The sequence below is a fragment of the Antechinus flavipes genome, chromosome 1, assembly GCF_016432865.1.
Source record: "Antechinus flavipes isolate AdamAnt ecotype Samford, QLD, Australia chromosome 1, AdamAnt_v2, whole genome shotgun sequence".
In the NCBI taxonomy this organism is placed as follows: domain Eukaryota; kingdom Metazoa; phylum Chordata; class Mammalia; order Dasyuromorphia; family Dasyuridae; genus Antechinus; species Antechinus flavipes.
Window position 1 is genome coordinate 176,313,054 of NC_067398.1, and position 18,238 is coordinate 176,331,291.

Genomic DNA, 18,238 nt, shown 5'->3' on the forward strand with positions numbered 1-18,238 from the left:
TCTATCTACTTATGTACATATGAATAAATAAATCCAACTGAATAGCAAAACTTATTATCAAAAAGTTGACAGTAGATAAACCAAGTACTACTGATAGGGCCCCAGATTAATGTTGAAAATGCTTTAAAAAGTATTGAAATATGAGTTAACAATGTAAGTTATTAACACATTGCATTTTCCTATAGAGGTCTGCGTAGATGCTTACTTCTTAAAATAAGTAGCCCAGTATTAAATAGAGAGAATAAGCTCTACTGTGGACTTTAGGCAAGTCACTTCTCTTTAGGCCCCAATTTCCTGATCTATAAATTGAGAGGGAGAATTTAGATTAGGTAATCTCTAAAATAGATTCATTTCCAAGTTTAAAAAAATTGTATGAGTCTAGAAATATTCTGTTCCATTTTGTCTTTTCATTGTAACATAAGAGGTAGCAAAGTGTACATTTATTGGCTTTGTTATATCTTAAATGCACATGCAAACTACAATATGCTATTTAGGGAAATATTTATAGAATAAATTTGTTTCATCATCCTTGTTATAGTCAAAACACAAACTATTGGATTAGAAATTAAATATATGGAAAAGCACATTATATTTTTTGACACTGTATAAAACTCTAATGAGCCTTCCTGGCAGAAATGTGGGAGATCCAAAGTTTGTTGAAGATGTTTTCCATTAAGCCAAAAACCTACTCACTAGTGAGTGATCTCACTTTGTATATTACACAAAGCAGACATGTGATCTTGAACAGATTTGAACAGAATTTACTCAAAATATCTTTCAGTATTTGAAGGTCTCTGTGGGTATGTTAGTATGTCTGTATATTTTTGTATCCTTGTCACATATATATAGATATAAATACACATGTGATAGATATGTATTATATTCTCTGTGAATGCATTGTGTAAACATGTTCTGGTATGATTTATACATTCTACAAACATGTGGAACACATACATATAGCTATGTTATAATATGATATACATGTACAGAAACATTTTTGAAAAATTAAATGTAAAACATAGTATACATGTGCCATAATTTCACCCTAAAGACACAAGAAAATATTATCTTTAAATAGCATATTCCACCCTGAGGAGTTTTGCCTAGCCACACCAACAGAGTCTAGAACTAGTCTACATTAGCCACATGTACTGTAGATCAATTATTGGAGCCCAAGGTAGTGAAAATTAACAACATGATGATTATAACCTCACTACATTAGCCATATTATTACCAATTAAGTTTTCTGACTCTCCATTATCTGTTAGGATTTTTAGCAATCACAGATACCCTCACAAGGCTGAACATTGAATCCCTGATTATTGTGAATTTTGCCAAGGTTTATATAGACATGACTCGTATACAATTTCAAGAACTATATTATTATCTAAAATGCAAGACAATATGAAGAAACTGTGCCGAAGATTCCTAGCAGTGCCAGTCATACATATTCATTCTAAATTGTTAAGATAAATTAATCACACCTACATGTTTTCATTTCATTTATGTTTGCTCCTCAGAAAACTACTTATCTAAGAGGAAGAATATCATTTTGGAAAAAATCTGCATATTGAAAGATATATTGAATTCAAATAGTTTGCCTGCTTACTCTCTAATAAATTCCCATTAATGGCCAGTAGATTAGGACGTGATTGTCATGCTTGTTTTCTAATCTTTTTATAGGTCTCCAGATGGCTGTGACGTACAGTGAAGCATCCTGGTTTTCTTGGAATAAACAATCTCTGTTCAAGTTAAATTGGAAAGTTATGATTTTCCACTGAAATCTTTGAATCAGATAAATCATTTTGTATACATGCAAATAGAGAGTACATATCTGAATCTTCTTTCTACTACTGAGGAGTACATAAGAATTAGGCCATTGCAGGAATTCCCCTTTCATAGTTAGTTTGTATAATTCACATAGATGTAAACCACAGTCCACTAATATAGTCAAGGCAACCATTTCCTATATAAAAGCCATTTAATTACAGCTATTTGTATAGCTCAAGTAAGGTACTTGACTGGCTTACTTTCTAATAAAAGTGTCCTATTATTTTCTCTGTATCCAGAATTTCTTTTTTATAGGCAATTACAGGTAATGTTTGTGCTATGGTTGATATATGACATACAAAGGGCTACATAATAAAAATCCAAACTACAAATATGGAAACTTAGGTTTTCCTAAATTTTGTATACTGCATAGACTGAGTAATATAAGTTACATGAAATACTATGGACATACTACATAGCAAATTGTACATTTTAGGTTCTGTCATTTGGGTTTTATTAAATAATAATTTTAAAATTACCTTTGCTTGTGGTGTTTGTCTATTCATTATTATGCTTCTTTGTAGTATCATCTGAAAAATAGCCAAGAAAAGAAAAGGTCATAGTTTTAACATATACTAATATCTATTTTTGTTTAGAATACTAATAAGGATGATATAAAGGATGCAGTAAGACCAAGACATTTCTTTTAAATGTTGCAATTTCTACATTTCCTTAAAATATCATTATGTTCCCAAATAGTAGACTTTACAGCATGTACTGTGCTTCAGCATTCAAAGGGTTAAATATGCTAATGTACATGTAAATAGGGACATGTATAATAATGGTACTACAAAATATGCAGAATCTGGAAAGCTTCTGAGATTAACAATAATTTTAAGTTTGGAAGAAGGGGTGAAAAATCTGGAAAAAAAAAAACAAACACGAGGTTTTTGGAATTGCAAACTACCATACAGTAAGATGTGAAAGGAGGCTTCCTTCAACCAACAAGGGTTTTCAGATAGGCCAAATGTCTGATTTTCCTAACATTTTCATGACTGAATTTTCAGGTCTTTCAAACAATGGGGATCCTTAGATAAGTGTCTAATACATTAGAAATATGCAAATAGTTTACTGTACAGTCACTGTACATGGGCTATGCGCATTCATGTCTGTGTTTTCTGATTGGTTCTTTCTCCTTTATAAATCAATGAATAATGTAAAACATGATTGCTGTAAAGTGGTAGGTTTTTCTTTACCTCCCCACCCCCTCTTTAAGTAGCCTCCTGCTCTCTCAAATAGATGGCCTTTATTTTACCATTGATTTTTTTTTTGGGGGGGGGTAAAGAATGTTGATTTTGTAATATGATGGTGTTACACACGTTCAATTATGTTGTCTATTGGAGCTCAGGATTGGTTTCAGAGCTGCAATTACTACTGCCAAGGTAGGGATGGAGGTGGGGGTGCAAGGTGGGCAAGAGGGGAGCCAGAAAACTGAATTTTACCTTCTGTCTTTCGGCCTGTGGCAGTTGCAACCTGTGTAACAGCCTGGGCCCCTGACCGTGGCAATGACATGATAGGGCACTGTTGTCTAAGTTCTGATCAATTCGACTACTGAAATGACCTACACATTCCCTATTCAACAACCTCGGTTACATTTGCAAAAGAAAACCCTTCAGACATTAATGCAAATGCTTTGCTAAGGGACAATTGAGGCATATTCCCCCTGCAAATTCTAAACTACCAAAAGCAGAGACCTTCTGGAGCCTACTCTGGATTAAGCTGAGCATAACCGAGTATTTTTCACCCGATCTACTAATGCTTGGAGAGTGTGAAACCACAATGTGATTAAGCTCTTATAATTAACTGTGATACAATCAAACATAGATTTTTGATGAATCTGAACCCCCAATAGCCTTGTAAAGGGATTATTCAACTTCCAAAGTCATGCCCCTAATCTATTCCATCTAGTTGGATCCTGTAAATAAGTTTTCCGGTAGGATATATAATCAAACCTAAGTTTTCATTGACGGATATATGCAACTCTAAGAGTCTTGCAGGAAATCATTTTAATAATAATAATAGAGATACATAGATATAGATACACATGTACATGTATCCATATGGGCTTATATGTACGTATATATATATGTGTGTGTGTATACACACGCCCCAAACTCTGGAATACAAAGTTTATTTGTATACACATTGGACTTTCTGGAAACACACACACACACACACACACACACACACACACACACACACACACACAAATTCTTCTCTTTCAAAACTAAACCTGCATCAGAATCCTTTCCAAATTTCTGCCTATAATGAATAACCCGGTTCATAGTTTCACAAGATCAACAGGTTTAGTATCATAAGCACACAATCAATTAGTACGAATCATTAAGTAAACCCACTCTCTGGCAATCAGCTCTGCATCCCAGTACCCAATCGAAGTTCGAGAGGAGCAAAGAAAGCAACCTGTTCAATGGGGCGCAAGGGCTGGCACCCCTGACCTGGCACCCAAAGACAAGAGACAGAGTTCACGTTCATCAAGATGCCTCCCTCAAACAGAAAACACACACCGGGTACGAGCCCCGGGCTATGTGGGATTTCCGTACGGGGTGAAAGCTCCGCCACACCATTCCCCACTGCACGCTCCACAAAGATACTTACAGGTTTTCTTCCTTTGCAAGTCCAATTTGCCCTCAAATCTAGCGAGTAGCGATATAAGTCTCCGGCAGGAGGAAAAGATCCCATGGTCAAGCCCCCCACTGAAGCACAGAATGCAGATGTCTTTCTTGTCTCCAAAAATTCAGATCGCTTCTGTCTTCACCACTGTTTAAAACTGCCGCTAAATTCCATAGTATTATTCTTGCTTGATTGAGTCTAAAATAGTTTAAATAGAGCTGATTCCATCTTGGGGTGGGGGAGGGGGCGAAAAAGAAGCAGCAGAAAAAAACACAACTTTTTTTTCCTTGTCAGATATTTGCTCCCTAAGCCCCAGAGTAGAGAGTGAAGTGTTGTATGTGAGGCTCTGCAAGTTTTTTGGGGGGGTTGGCCAAGGTCTAGTCCAGCCCTCTCTGCTGAGGAGGACGTGCTCTGAAATTCAACCAATTTCCCCAATGCTTTTGTTGCTGATGAACTGAAGCCCTATTGTTCATCCATTGCCACGGTCTTTTTCAGTTCCTACTATACGTTATGCGTTGCCAGAGATAATGAATTTGCACCAAAACCTCTCATAGTCCCCTTCTGACAGACGGAACAAATTAGAAATGTCTAGTCTAAAGAAGAGCCATGGCTACATTTTCCTATTGTAGAAGGGAAAGCACACATTTCTTTGGAAACTTCTTTTACCTTTTCTGTCTTTTATTTTCCTTTTTTCTCCCTCGCTCCCTCTCCCTTCTTCCCCTCCAGTTTCTCTCTTGGTTTCTTTGGATTCACTTTTTAAGAACAGCTAGCTCTCTGTCTTCTTTTTTATTTTTCCAGGCAGAGCACCATTTTGTGCAACTTGTGGGTTTCAAGCCTTTTTTCTTTCTCTTGTCTTCCTCTTTTAGGATTCTCTCTGCAATTCTATTTACAAACTTGTCGAAAGATCTTTTGCCTTTACTTTTTTTTTTTTTTTTTTTTTAAAGAAAAGTCTCCGAATTCAAGCCTCCCCGCACCCTTCCCCCTTTGTTTAGTTGTTAAATATGCTTGGCTAAAGACAAGGAGAATATCTGAAAGATTTTTATTCACTATTGATCCCAAGCGATTCAAAAGGTACCTGAGATGAGCTAGAAAAGGTTATTATTTGAAGAAAAGAAAAAGAAAGTGTATGAGATTGAAAGGGGAGGGCGGGGAAAGAAGGAGAGGGAGAGGGAGAGAGGGAAAAAGGTGGGGGGAGAGAGAGAGAAAGAGAGAGAGAGAGAGAGAGAGAGAGAGAGAGAGAGAGAGAGAGAGAGAGAGAGAGAGAGAGAGAATTCGTATTTTTGTTGTTAGGTGTATTGTTTGTGTAGGGTAGGGAAAAGAGTAGGAGGAAGAGTGAATGTGAATTGGGGAAGAGTGCATACATGGAAGATTATAAGGGAGGTGGCTGTCTATATGTTTGTGGGTATATATGTGTACGTGTGATTTGTCGAAAGGTTTTTACACAAAGTGGGGATGGGAGCACGCTGAAGAGTGAGGGGCTACGGGTGCCAGTGGGTGGCTGTGGAGTGGATGTGCAAGCAGGCTGTGTGCCTGTCTGCAGAAGCCTCTGTGTGAGTGTGTGTGTGTGTGCGCGCGTAGGGGGGACGGTGTGTGTGTGTGTGTGTGTGTGTGTGTGTGTGTGTGTGTGTGTTGGTGTGTATGCACGAGCTTTTGCGGGGTAATGAGAGGCAGGCGAAGGGGGTGGAGGGAGGGACTCAGTAAAAATTCTGATGAGGGCCCCATATGTAAATGTGGCTGCTGCAGGGAGAAGGGAGGCGGTAATGAGAGCCGGAGGCGGAGAACTCAGTCCAGTCAGCCCACAGATTTCCCGCCAAGTGCAGCCCGAGGACAGACAGCCAAGCGTGTCCTTGGCGGGAGCCGCCACTGACTGGCAGGAGCGCGCTCTCGCGCCCGCCCGCGCGCAGACAGACACGCGCGCGCGTTCATACACACACAGACACGCGTGTGCCCTTGTGGCCCTAAGAATACTAGAAAAACATAGATCATTCCTGGGGCAGTAGGAAAAGCAAAAATCAAAAACAAAACCCTGTCCTGGTTGCGGAGATGAGAGGCTAGGGAGCTGCCAGCCTCTCTAGGTTTCGCCCATACTGACCCACAGCCCTCCGCAGGCCTCTTCTTTCTCCTTTCCCTGGGCATCAGTAGCTTGGCATTATTCCTCCACCTCTCCAAAAAGTCTCCTTTGTAGGTGCTGAGTTCCGCGCCGACCAGATCTTGAAAAAGGAAGGCCGGAGGCAGGTGGCAGGAGGCATTGTGCCAAGCTTCTAGGGCTGGGCTGGCCGACCGTGCACGCGAAGTTGCTGCCTGTCATTCACTCTCCCTGTCTGCAGGTCACATGCTGGCTTCATTTTTCTTTAGGCATTAGGAGAGGGAGGATGGGGGAGTCTAAAAGAAAATGAAAGGTGTCCTTGCTCCTTTTTTGAGATTTGCAGCTTCCTTGGCAAATCCTCCCAGTGCTATAGAGACAGAAAACTGTTCGAGAGACCAGGAAGAAGCAAGCGAGAGATCAGGACTGAAGTGAATTGTCTTCTTGCGGAGTAAAGATCATATTCATCTCTTGTTTTCTTCTGTCCTTTTTACCCCTTTTTTTTCTTCAGAACAATTAAACGTGAGTTAGCTTAGGATGTCAATTCCTCCCTTGGCTTTCTTCTTCAAAAGGTTGAAACCAAAGCCTAAGCCACTCGCAGAGATGGCCAAGATTGGCCTACAGAGCCATAATACAAATGAGAACTTGGAAAGATTGCTGTGCACACGCACACGCTCACGCGCGCATATTCACACAAACACACACGACTTCCTTGCCTGGCTCCCTCTCCTTCTTCCCCAAGTCATTGCTTCACTTTCAACCATAGACCACATCTTTGAAATAAGTGCTAATGGCAGAGTAGAACCGACTATGAGAATCACAAGTCGACAGGTAAATAAGTACAGAAACGAGAAGCACTGATAAGTTAATTGGACGATTTACCTCTACCTATTGAAAACACGTGTATCTTAAGCATATTTTAGGAAGAGATTTAATGTTGCACGATCTTTTCCTCTCCTCTTCTGCTGGAGAGAAGCGAAAATTATGTTCCAATTTCAAAGTCTTCAGAAAAGCTACCTGAGAATAAATATTTGTTTAATTTTTAGTTTGGGGGCTTTGTTGTTGGTTTGCAGGGATTTTTTTTTTTTTTTTTTTGCTAAAAAAAATATGTTTATTTGGTGGGATGGAGGCGCTTGACACCTTGTGATTGTTGCAAAACCGGTAATAAGGAGGTTTCGAGCAAGACGACAGAAGAATGCAGCTGTTCCCACCAGGCCAGCTTCCTATTCTCTATTGCTTCAGGTCTTTCTGCGGTTGCTGCCACCGAAGCGCCGCCGCCGTCGTTCTTCCAGTTCCCTCAGCGACTAGGCTGGCTGCTCGGATTGCGGGAACCGCCGTTGCCGCCGCCACTGCCACTCCGGCTTGCTGGGTCTGCTGTCTGCATCTCTCCCTCTCCGTGTTTTCCCCCATCCCAGCTTCACGTTCAAGGTTTAGCAGCGAGGTCACGTCCATTGACGTCAGCTCCATGTCTCACTCTACGTCCGGCTACATTTACATACATCAAGGAAATTAGGGCATTAAAAAAATATGCAAATCCTGCAGAAGAGGAGACTGTGCATTCCAGGCGCGATCGCCTTTTATTGAAGATTTTAATTAAAGGGAGAGTGGAACCCCCCTAAAACAACAACAAAAACCCCAAAAAGAAAAATAAATGGTGTAGCCTTCGGGAAGGTTGTTTCTGCTCCTGTTCTGTGGGTGGCTGAGGACGGCCTGCAGCACTGCACAGAGAAGAACAGGTTAGAGAGGAGGCAGCTCCAGCTATGCATAATCAGGTCTCTGCTGCGCCTCCATTCTCCTCTCCTCCTCCTCCTCCTCCTCCTTCTCCTCCTCCTGCTGCTGATGCTCCTGTTGGTTCCAGCGTGTATTATTTTTAATACTGATGCATATGTAAAGGTATATTTGCATTTTTCTAATTCGCTAAAAGTTCAGGTTCTATCGTATTATCTATTTTTTTCCTTTTGAATATATATAATATATATATATATATTTTTTGCCGAGTCTCTGCTTATTTATGCTATATTTTATGCGCAGGTTCCTCCTTGGCTTCTATTTATTTAAGGTTTCAAATATTCACATCTTTAATATATGGAATGCAAGGCGCACACCATGCTTGTTCGGTCCTAAAAGAAGAGACACATTTTTCCTGACATATACCTTAATCGGTGATAATGCCAACAGCTCAAGGCTGAAAGTTTGATTTCCCAATTAACTTCATATTAACAAAAATACAGGTTTTGGGGGGCAAAGGCATTATAGATAGTGCGTGTAATGGGAAGTGCTTCCAAGAATTTCTACTATTTCCGTGCGGAATTACGAAGCAATCTACGCATTTATTGCCCTATAGGTTTCAGGAATCTTATTTCAAAATATTCTCTTTAAAATGTGTAGACACAGGAAAAGACAGCTTTCTGAAAGGAAGACATTTTCAACCATGTTGTATGTCGTACCTTCGTACCTTAACGTACTCTCCATTTCATTTTTAAATCGCGTGGCTTGAAATTCGATGCCAAACGTTGATTGGAAAAGCATTCTTATTTGTTGCATATATTATATATGTATGTGTGTATATGTATATATGTATATGTGTATATATAAGGAGGGAGGGAGGGAGAGAGAGAGAGAAGAGAAAAGAGAAAGGGGGGAAGAGAGAGAGAGAGAGAGAAGAGAGAGAGAGAGAGAGAGAGAGAGAGAGAGAAGAGAAAAGAGAGAGAGAGAGAAGAGAAAAGAGAGGGGAGAGAGAGAGAGAGAGAGAGAGAGAGAGAGAGAGAGAGAGAGAGAGAGAGAGAGAGAGAAGAGAAAAGAGAGAGGGGGGAAGAGAGAGAGAGAGAGAGAGAGAGAGAGAGAGAGAGAGAGGAGAGAGAGAGAAGAGAAAAGAGAGAGGGGGAGAGAGAGAGAGAGAGAGAGAGAGAGAGAGAGAGAGAGAGAGAGAGAGAGAGAGAGAGAGAAAAGAGAGAGAGAGAGAAGAGAAAAGAGAGGGGAGAGAGAGAGAGAGAGAGAGAGAGAGAGAGAGAGGAGAGAGAGAGAGAGAGAGAGAGAGAAGAGAAAAGAGAGAGGGGGGGAGAGAGAGAGAGAGAGAGAGAGAGAGAGAGAGAGAGAGAGAGAGAGAGAGAAGAGAAAAGAGAGAGGGGGGGAGAGAGAGAGAGAGAGAGAAGAGAAAAGAGAGAGGGGGGAAGAGAGAGAGAGAGAGAGAGAGAGAGAGAGAGAGAGAGAGAGAGAGAGAGAGAGAGAGAGAGAGAGAGGAGAGAGAGAGAGAGAGAGAGAGAGGAGAGAGAGAGAGAGAGAGAGAGAGAGAGAGAGAGAGAGAGAGAGAGAGAGAGAGAGATCGTGCCATTTTTTTTTGTCCTTAAATTCACAGGCCTTGAGTTCCATTTAAAGCAGCAGTCCTGCTAGTAAGTTTTTTTTTTTTTCCTTTGTGACAATCTGCTTTTGTAATCAGATATCTCTAAGCAGAATAAAAATAGAAATGCCCACACTCTCATATACCCAAATTCTTTAACTTAAAAAGAAAGATTCCATTATAACAAAGCCCAGTAAAATAGCAACACATGCACACATAGAGTTTCAATTAAACTAGACTAAGTACATGCACAGGTAATTAGTTTCATTGAATGACTTACCTGCACGAGTGTCTAGGGCAAGAGTTCGCCCTGCCCCAGGGCTATCCCGAATACATACATTATTTTTCTTTCCAATGTACAGCAGTGTGTTATTTTTTCAATTTCCCCAGCACTCAATTCTCTGCACCTAAACCTTAATTCTTTTGGTATCCCCAGCTTTGCTTCTCAATCTAGTTTTTACAAGCCTTACAGTAAAGTCCTCATATGATAAGGCACCCAATAAAAAGTGGTCAGATGGCTACACGTAAAACATTAAAAAACGGAAACTAAACCATTAGGTTAGTTCTTACCTTACCATATATAGCAACAGTAGATCCCTAAAGTACATTTTCGGCACATTTTGTGAATAATTGTTGGATTCCATAACTGATTTTAGAATGGTACATTTCAGAACTGTACATTTTCGTATAATGTTGGGGAGCAACTAGGTGACTAAAGCAATTTAATGGGAGGTGTCTTTTCTCGTTTGGCTTAAATTTAAACCTGTGTTGGTGTGTGTCCAGGATTTGTTTGCTGCTTTTTTTTTAAACCGACACCTGCATGCTTTCACGCAGATACCTACACATACATATAGCAGTTATGGACGTATGTGTTTAAAAGAGATTTTTAGGTGCAGAGGTGTGTATTCATAGATTCCTATATGTGCATATATAGGTCTATGCTTATGCATGTGTGTCCGTGTATTGTGTGTGTGTGTATATATACACACACACACACACATACAGGTCTACATTCTTTCTATATCTGCTCTCTATGTAATCTCCTTTTTCTGTCTCTAATTTCCCTTATTGGCGCAGGGTAGTAACCCGAAGCGCCCGAACTGTCTGTCACAGATGCTGCTGTTGCTGCTGCTGCCGCCGCCGCCGCTGCTATGTGTGTGAGCTGTTGCTTACCCCGGGGCCGGTGGCTCAGTGGCTCGGTGGGTGCTGCTGGAGGGTGGGGAGTGTCGCTGCCGCCGCTGCCGCCGGTGCCGGTGCTCTGTCCCAGCCCGGCTGCCGTGCGAGCCGTGCCTGAACCCCCCCACCCCCCACCCCCTCCCCTCTCCTCTTCCCCCGGCCCCTCCCCCCTCCCGCCCAGCATTACCATATGGAGGCCGAGTCCCTGCGAATCACAGCAGCAGCGGGCGGCATTTGAATAAGCCCCGCAACCCCGCACACACCCCAACTCCTCTGCACGCAGTTTTTTCTTCAAAAAGGACCACCTCTCTGGCCCTGCACCTTCCAGCCGCCACCACCGCCACCACCGCCCCAAAGTGCCATAGGGAGAATGCTAGGGACAGCTGCTGTACCAGAGACTTGCCACTTTAATACTAACTTGACTGATAGGATTTGAATAATAAATAGAAAAGACGGACAGACAGACAGAGACAAGAGAGATAGAGAAACACACACAGAGAGACAGAGACTCATAGAGACGCAGAGACAGAGACAGACACATAACCGACAGATCTAGATATACAGAGACAGACTGAATCAGAGATGCAGACGCAGAGATGAGACAGAAAAGGAAAAAAAGAAGATAATCTAAATGGGAAGACAATTTCCCAGATATCGGAATCTGAAAAATTTTAAGCTAAAAATTCAAGTCACACTAAACTTCACAACCTCATATTCTATATGTTTCTTTCCGGATGTTACATGTTTATTTTTTGTCTTAATCAGAAATAATTCTCAGAATCGTGTGAGACATGATTTAAGAGAATGTATGCTGTTATATCTCAAAAGCTTCTCATTTATGTGATAGTATTAATAGTATATTAGCTTCACGTTAAAATTAGATTTGTCTTAAAAAGAAAAGACAAGAAAACCTTCTCTCCCCTACATCACAGCCATACAATATTCAACGGTTACCCATCTTCAATAATTAAATGTATCATGCGACATCCTGCACTTGAAATGCAATTCGAAGAAAGGTTATTATTAAGAGATTCCCTCCCCCTTCCCTTCCCATTTGATTTACTTATTTAAAAAGAGATATCAAAGAAGTTGAGATCTTTAAAAAAAAAAATGACTTACTGGTCAAAAGTCCGAAAATCTTGCTTACACAAAATTGTAGGTGTGTTTAAATGAAACAACTAGTCTTTCTTTTTGAAACTTTGCCCCAGTCTTTAGAGAACAAGGAGCTCCGATTCAAGTGTTTATAAACAGGGCCCTCCCTTTTCATATGGGAATTATGATTTCCTTCTACATAATAATATCAAACATCATGGAATCTGCCTTTACCTACGGGATTGGCTTATTCTAAAAATGCATTTCTCAGTCAACATTCCTTTTAAATTTTAGATATCTAAAGATTTCTCATCTTTAGAAGCACTCAGGAAAAGGATGATGCTGATTAACAATCTTACAGAAGAACAAACTAAATCTGAGAGAGTAAGGGCGCCAAGAGATTCCTAAGACGAAAGAACAATTATAAATACCCAGAATTTTAATAAAAGTCCTAGTACTTGCTAACTGATAGATTTCCAGAGGCGGAAAGATTTTGCTAGTGATGCTTTGATATAGAGGGAAAAAAATCAATTCGATAGTTAGGACGAAGGCGGATATATGCCAAATTATAACGCATTTTTCTGCATCTAAAGAAAAACTGCAAGAAGGCCATGCTGTTTCTCTTTTCCTTCCTTCCTTCCCTCCTTCCTTCCCTCCCTCCTTCCTTCCCTCCTTCCTTCCTTCCCTCCTTCTTTCCCTCCTTCCCTCTTTCCTTCCTTCCCAGAACAATTTCAATGGGGGTACGGGGTGGGGGGGAGAGAGGAATAAAACTGCTCACTCTCCTTATGGCATAGTATCAACGAAACTCCTATTTGAAGCAATGAATAATCCTGCTTTGTTTTAAGAGCTGATTAAGTCTCTAGTCTCCGATTTTTGCTAGGGCACTCCAAATCCAAAACTGCCCTGAAGAGGTAGAAAGAGATAAATGAAAGTTTGTGATCTAGAGGGAAGCGGCATTTGCCCAGAGGTTCCATTATTTTTCTCTACTTCCATAGGGCAATTTTCACCCGAAGCCGCTTTATTCCTTTCCTCTGATTGTAACTTCTCCATCTTGGCCAGTGGAACCGAATCCCTGGTGTTAAGACCAGGTGAACAAGGTGAATTTCTACCGCCACGAGACACTATCTGCTGCCCTAATGGGTCTCTGGGGAAGGAGCACCTGGCGGGGCAACCACTGCCCCTGGCCAGCTCCGGGCTCCTAGTTCTGGCCGGCAGGGGAAGAGCGACACCTACCGGCTTCGCAGGCTACTAGTGATGGCAGTAGGGGGCTGCTTACTGTTTGGGGATGAAGATAGGAGGCTTCGCAAAAAGCGAAGACCAGCAATGTCTTTGATCTATAGAAGTGCAAGTGGAAGCATAGGGAGAAGGGCAAAGCCAAATCAAAGAATAAGAAAGATTGAATATAGAGCCAACCGCTATTATAAAAATCCTCAAATCATCATCTCCACCAACCTCCAAGGCCCAGTAAAAAAAAAAATATATATATATATATATATATATATATATATATATATTATATATATATATATATATATATATATATATATATACATACTGATATGCAATTGATCACCTGCTATTTTTAAAGATCACTAAAAAAGAAATTAAGAAAGAGAAAGAAAAGAAAAGGGAGAAAAGGAAGTTTGAGTTTTGGATCTTTTGCAGTTCATTACCTAAGTCTCCATTTTGAAGTTAAATGCCTTCTCTACTAATTCAGGGCTAAAGTTAGTGTGTCCTTTACACATCAATTAATGACATAGATGTAGGAGGGGTTAGACCTTTGGGTCAAGGACACACCTAAAGGATACTGCAAACTAAAGGAAGCTCAAAAGGAGTCCAAAAGTCAACTATGGAACAACCACCCTGACCAGGATGCTCAGCTCTTAGCCAGATTCTGCCTTCCACCATCAAATTCATCTCATTTATGCAATTAGTTATGAATAATGAAATAAAAAGCAAAACTCAAAGAATGGCAAGATTTAAAAATTTTGTGAATAACTATCCTGAAGTTAGAGTTTAAATACTTTGACTCCTGTAAGCACTTTATTTTTTAATGGTTAAAGATAGAAAATGATAGTGAAATAACATAACAAAAGCTTAACACTAATGATATCTATATCTATTTCTATATCTATCTATCTATCTATCTATCTATATGTATATATATATATAATGTATATATAATTATAGCAATTCAAATTGTTTACTTGAATAATTACTTCTGCTTATCAAGGGAATTTTATTTTATTTCTCAATAATTTCAGGTATGTCTAAAGTAGAGAAGAAATTGTGTGGATATTATAAAGGTCAGGCTAACCCTACTTCTATTCCTCTCAGCTTCACAGTTCTGCCCTGTTCTTTGAGCTTACTTTTCGATCCCCTTCTGAGTTTGTGTTTGGGCCTAAACAAAAAATAACCTATTAAGTTTTGCTGGTAGTGTTAACCACTCAGAATAAGCAGAAAAATCCTTCAGAAGAAAGGGGGTAATGGGGGTGGAGCTAAGGCTTTACTTGTGATCAAGCCAATTTGCATCCTGGATGTATTTATACAGAAATAGTACTCATTTCAAAAGAAAAATTTTTAAATTTTCTTTTCAATTTAAATATTAATGAAAAATTCATACTCTAGCTTTGCAAAATTGTTGAACCTAAAGTCAAAATTTTTTTGGAGGGGATTGCTTAATCTATATTTTTAATTTACTTTTTTGCAATCTCAGAATATTAATTTTGTGGAGTGTGAATGAGCACACATATACCCAACATCAAAATTAGGTCTTTGAATTAAGTGTTTTTTTAAAATAAGATAGTTGTAATATTCTGATAAAGGGGAATAAGCACCATAGCTATGATTCTAGGAGTTTTTACTGACTTATTTTTATGTATATCCAAATATATCCTGTTGCTTCATTCTGTCACAAACAGAACTTTGAGCAGTATTTAAGAGGTAAAAGTTTGTTAATAACAAGATACAACTGTAATTAATGAGATGTTTTCTGAAAGAATTTTGTACCCCAATCAATGAAAACCTATATCCTTTAAAATAGTGACATTTGTGGAAAAGAGCATTTATTTTTTAAAAAATCTTGTATTTGATATACAAGAAGTATTCACAAAACAATCTACATTTTGAGAGCTATCTTTGAGCACTTGGAAGATCCTTAAGGAAGTTGATAATCAAAGGATATATCAAGTTTATAGATTCTATTTTATTCCTACTACAAAATTCTACCCAGAATACCACCTCTTTTCCTTTTCTCTCCCTACCCCATATCCTGTGGCTCAGTTGTTTTAATGATTATAGAAGCTGTTGTTTGGTGTTTGGTACTAAAAGTATAGATAGCTATCATTTATCAATTTTGAAAATTATGAAACTTCCAGGAATCTACTAGTCATTGATGCTTGGGGCTTTATATCTTCTTAATCCATATCTATATTTGCCATGAATTAGATATATGAAATAAATTCCTTTATTGGGCTTTGAAATGCCAAGATTTTTTCTTCTTTGGCTTTTATACATGTGCAAAGATAGGTGAATGTGTTTTTGCTAATTTCTCTGTTGAATAATGTTTTTTGCATCTCTACTTATCTATTTAAAACTGCTTTTGAGATCTGTCTTTCTTTGTCATTCCTGCCTTCTGGTATATGCCTATATAGGTGTATAGTTTCTGTCCTTGCAAAGCAAAAGGAAGTAAAGCTATATCAGTATTAAACTCAGGTTTATGTGACCATGAAACTAATTATAGTGATTTGGATATACACACATATATGTGTGTATATAACATATATATATCTATTAAAATCCTATCAATTTATAGGCTGATAGACTAGTGTGGAATGACTATGCCTATACCAGAAGGCTGATTGCACAATCAGTTCTGGGAATGGATTGGTGCATTCACCTTCTCTGGCCTCCTGCAACTCTGAGGAAATCCATAGGGTCCCATTTACATTCAGACTCTAGAGAGTGAAGTTCAAAGGGCACCTGTGTGCATTGGTTTCAAGATCAATGTGTTGGTATCAGAGAGTTGTAGGTAGAAGGTGTGGGTGGGCCCCTCAAAACAGCTTTCCAAAATATAGAACTATAATTTAACGCTAAATCGGAGCACAAATTAGCCTGGCTCCTACCTATCACCATAGAGTTATGTTTGTTTGTGTATGTATACAACAACATCACCATGTCATAAACATAATTATTGTTGCTATTGATATCAAGAAAAAATCGTTCATTTCCTGTGAAATTTGTTCTTGAACTATCCTGGTATTTTCTTAGCATAGGGCGGGGCTTTTTCAAACCTTTCTTCTTTTATTAAAAAAAAAAAAAAACCTCTGCTCTTGCCCCCCCTCTTTACCCCCACTCCCATTTCTATTATTTGAACCATCTGTTACAAGTATATTCTACCACGGGGAGTTGACCTAACTGCATTTTAGTCTCCTCTAGGTAGTCATCACTCCGCAGCAAACAAATGATTCCCAAGTCACCACTGGAGTGTCTAGGTGTATTCATGGCACACGCCCCTGGCATCGCTCTATCCTTAGAAACCACAACCAGCTGACAACGCCATACCAAACACACACATATCTAGGCAGAAAAAACACACAGAACTCTTAATTCTGCGAATCCCCTTACTCTCCCCACTTCTCTTAAAACACTTATATAACCTCAACACACATAAAACCATTGCTCGGAATTCACTCCTACATATGATGTCCCTCAGAACTGCATACAATACCTAAGTGATATGTACGAGTGTGTGCGTGTATTCGGGAGTGCGCGTATGTGCGTGTGTGTAATGTGTTAACAAGCTTATAGGTAGGTCATTATCAGCTGATCATACACAGTAATCCAATAGTATTTTTCCCATAAATATTTTTTTCACTAACAGAAAGATTTTTTTCTTAGTATGAAAAAGAGAAACCCCAGATTTAATGTCCAATGTCCTCCACTTTAGTTCTGTTTCTGGCTGATAGGCTTTTGGGCCCTAGGCTCACCAAACTTTCTCTTCCCTAAATATATAACGAAGAACATAACCTATCTATATGCAAGTATATAAAGTGTGTGTGTATGTCTGTGTGCGTGTGTTTGTGTGTGCACTCGAGCTCCGGAAAGGGAGGCGTCAGAGACTGAAGGAAGAGGGCAGGACGCTGGAAAGATAATGCTAAACCCTTCATCTGGTTTTCTAATTTTAGAGGTACGAAAGTAGAGGACCAAAGGTGCTCCAAGAGCAGCATCTCATCCAGGATAGGAGAGTATTCACCCTTCTTTATCTTGTGTCCAAGAAACAGGGACCTTCCTACTTCTACTCCTCTTCATACTTGGCCTTTTATCTCCTTTCCCTTCTCATTATTCTGATCATATTCAATTAGCCGTAGATAATCCCAAGGACAGGATCGAGTCCTTCCTTACATTTCGGGATTTGGGATTTGAAGCATGAGTGTGGTGATGTTTATGGGGAGGAATTTGACCCTTCCCAGGTAGAGAAATTAGTTGTGGCTACCCCCAGGTACTTACCCCAAACGATGTCAATGCAAATGGTGGCCCAGGAGCTCCAAGTTCCCTTTCCCCGTCTGTGTGCAAAAGCTTGCCATCCTGCCTCCTCTCTTCAGCCTCTCATCACGACACACACATACACACTCTCACAGTCACACACATGAGGATTACTTGTGACTTTTAGAACCAAAGCCTGATAATTCAGTAGAAAGAGGGAGGAGAGAAAAAAAAAAGGAAAAAGGGAGGGGAAGAGAGGAGAGGGTGGGAGACAGAAGGGAGGGAGGGAGTGAGGAAAAGGGAGGGGGTGAGGAGAGAGAGAGAGAGAGAGAGAGAGAGAGAGAGAGAGAGAGAGAGAGAGAGAGAGAGAGAGAGAGAGGAAAACGATAGAAAGAAAAAGAGGAAGAGGTGGAGAATCAGAAGGTGATGATGATGGTGAAGAAGATGGAGGAGGAGGAGAGTTGGGAGGGGCAGGGTGGAGTAGGATGGACTGAGATGGGACAGAGAGGAATAAATTGTTCCCCACCCAACATCAATGAGACGCCTCCAGAATTCCAGGGGGAGCCGGTGCGTCAGTTCCAATATGACCAAAGCCGGAGATGTAC

General features: G+C 39.9%; 1 protein-coding gene across 16 annotated transcripts in view; it reads right to left on the reverse strand.

The window, feature by feature from the left end:
- The window catches only part of LOC127559433 (uncharacterized), a 164,396-nt gene that overhangs the window by 138,763 nt on the left and 7,395 nt on the right, over positions 1-18,238 (reverse strand). For 8 of the 16 annotated variants that reach the window (XM_051993303.1, XM_051993296.1, XM_051993312.1 and 5 more), the window contains one exon: positions 2,310-2,360. In XM_051993303.1, coding sequence (XP_051849263.1) covers positions 2,310-2,360 — 51 coding nt within the window. The other 8 variants (XR_007953151.1, XM_051993279.1, XM_051993246.1 and 5 more) reach the window with 4 other exon arrangements.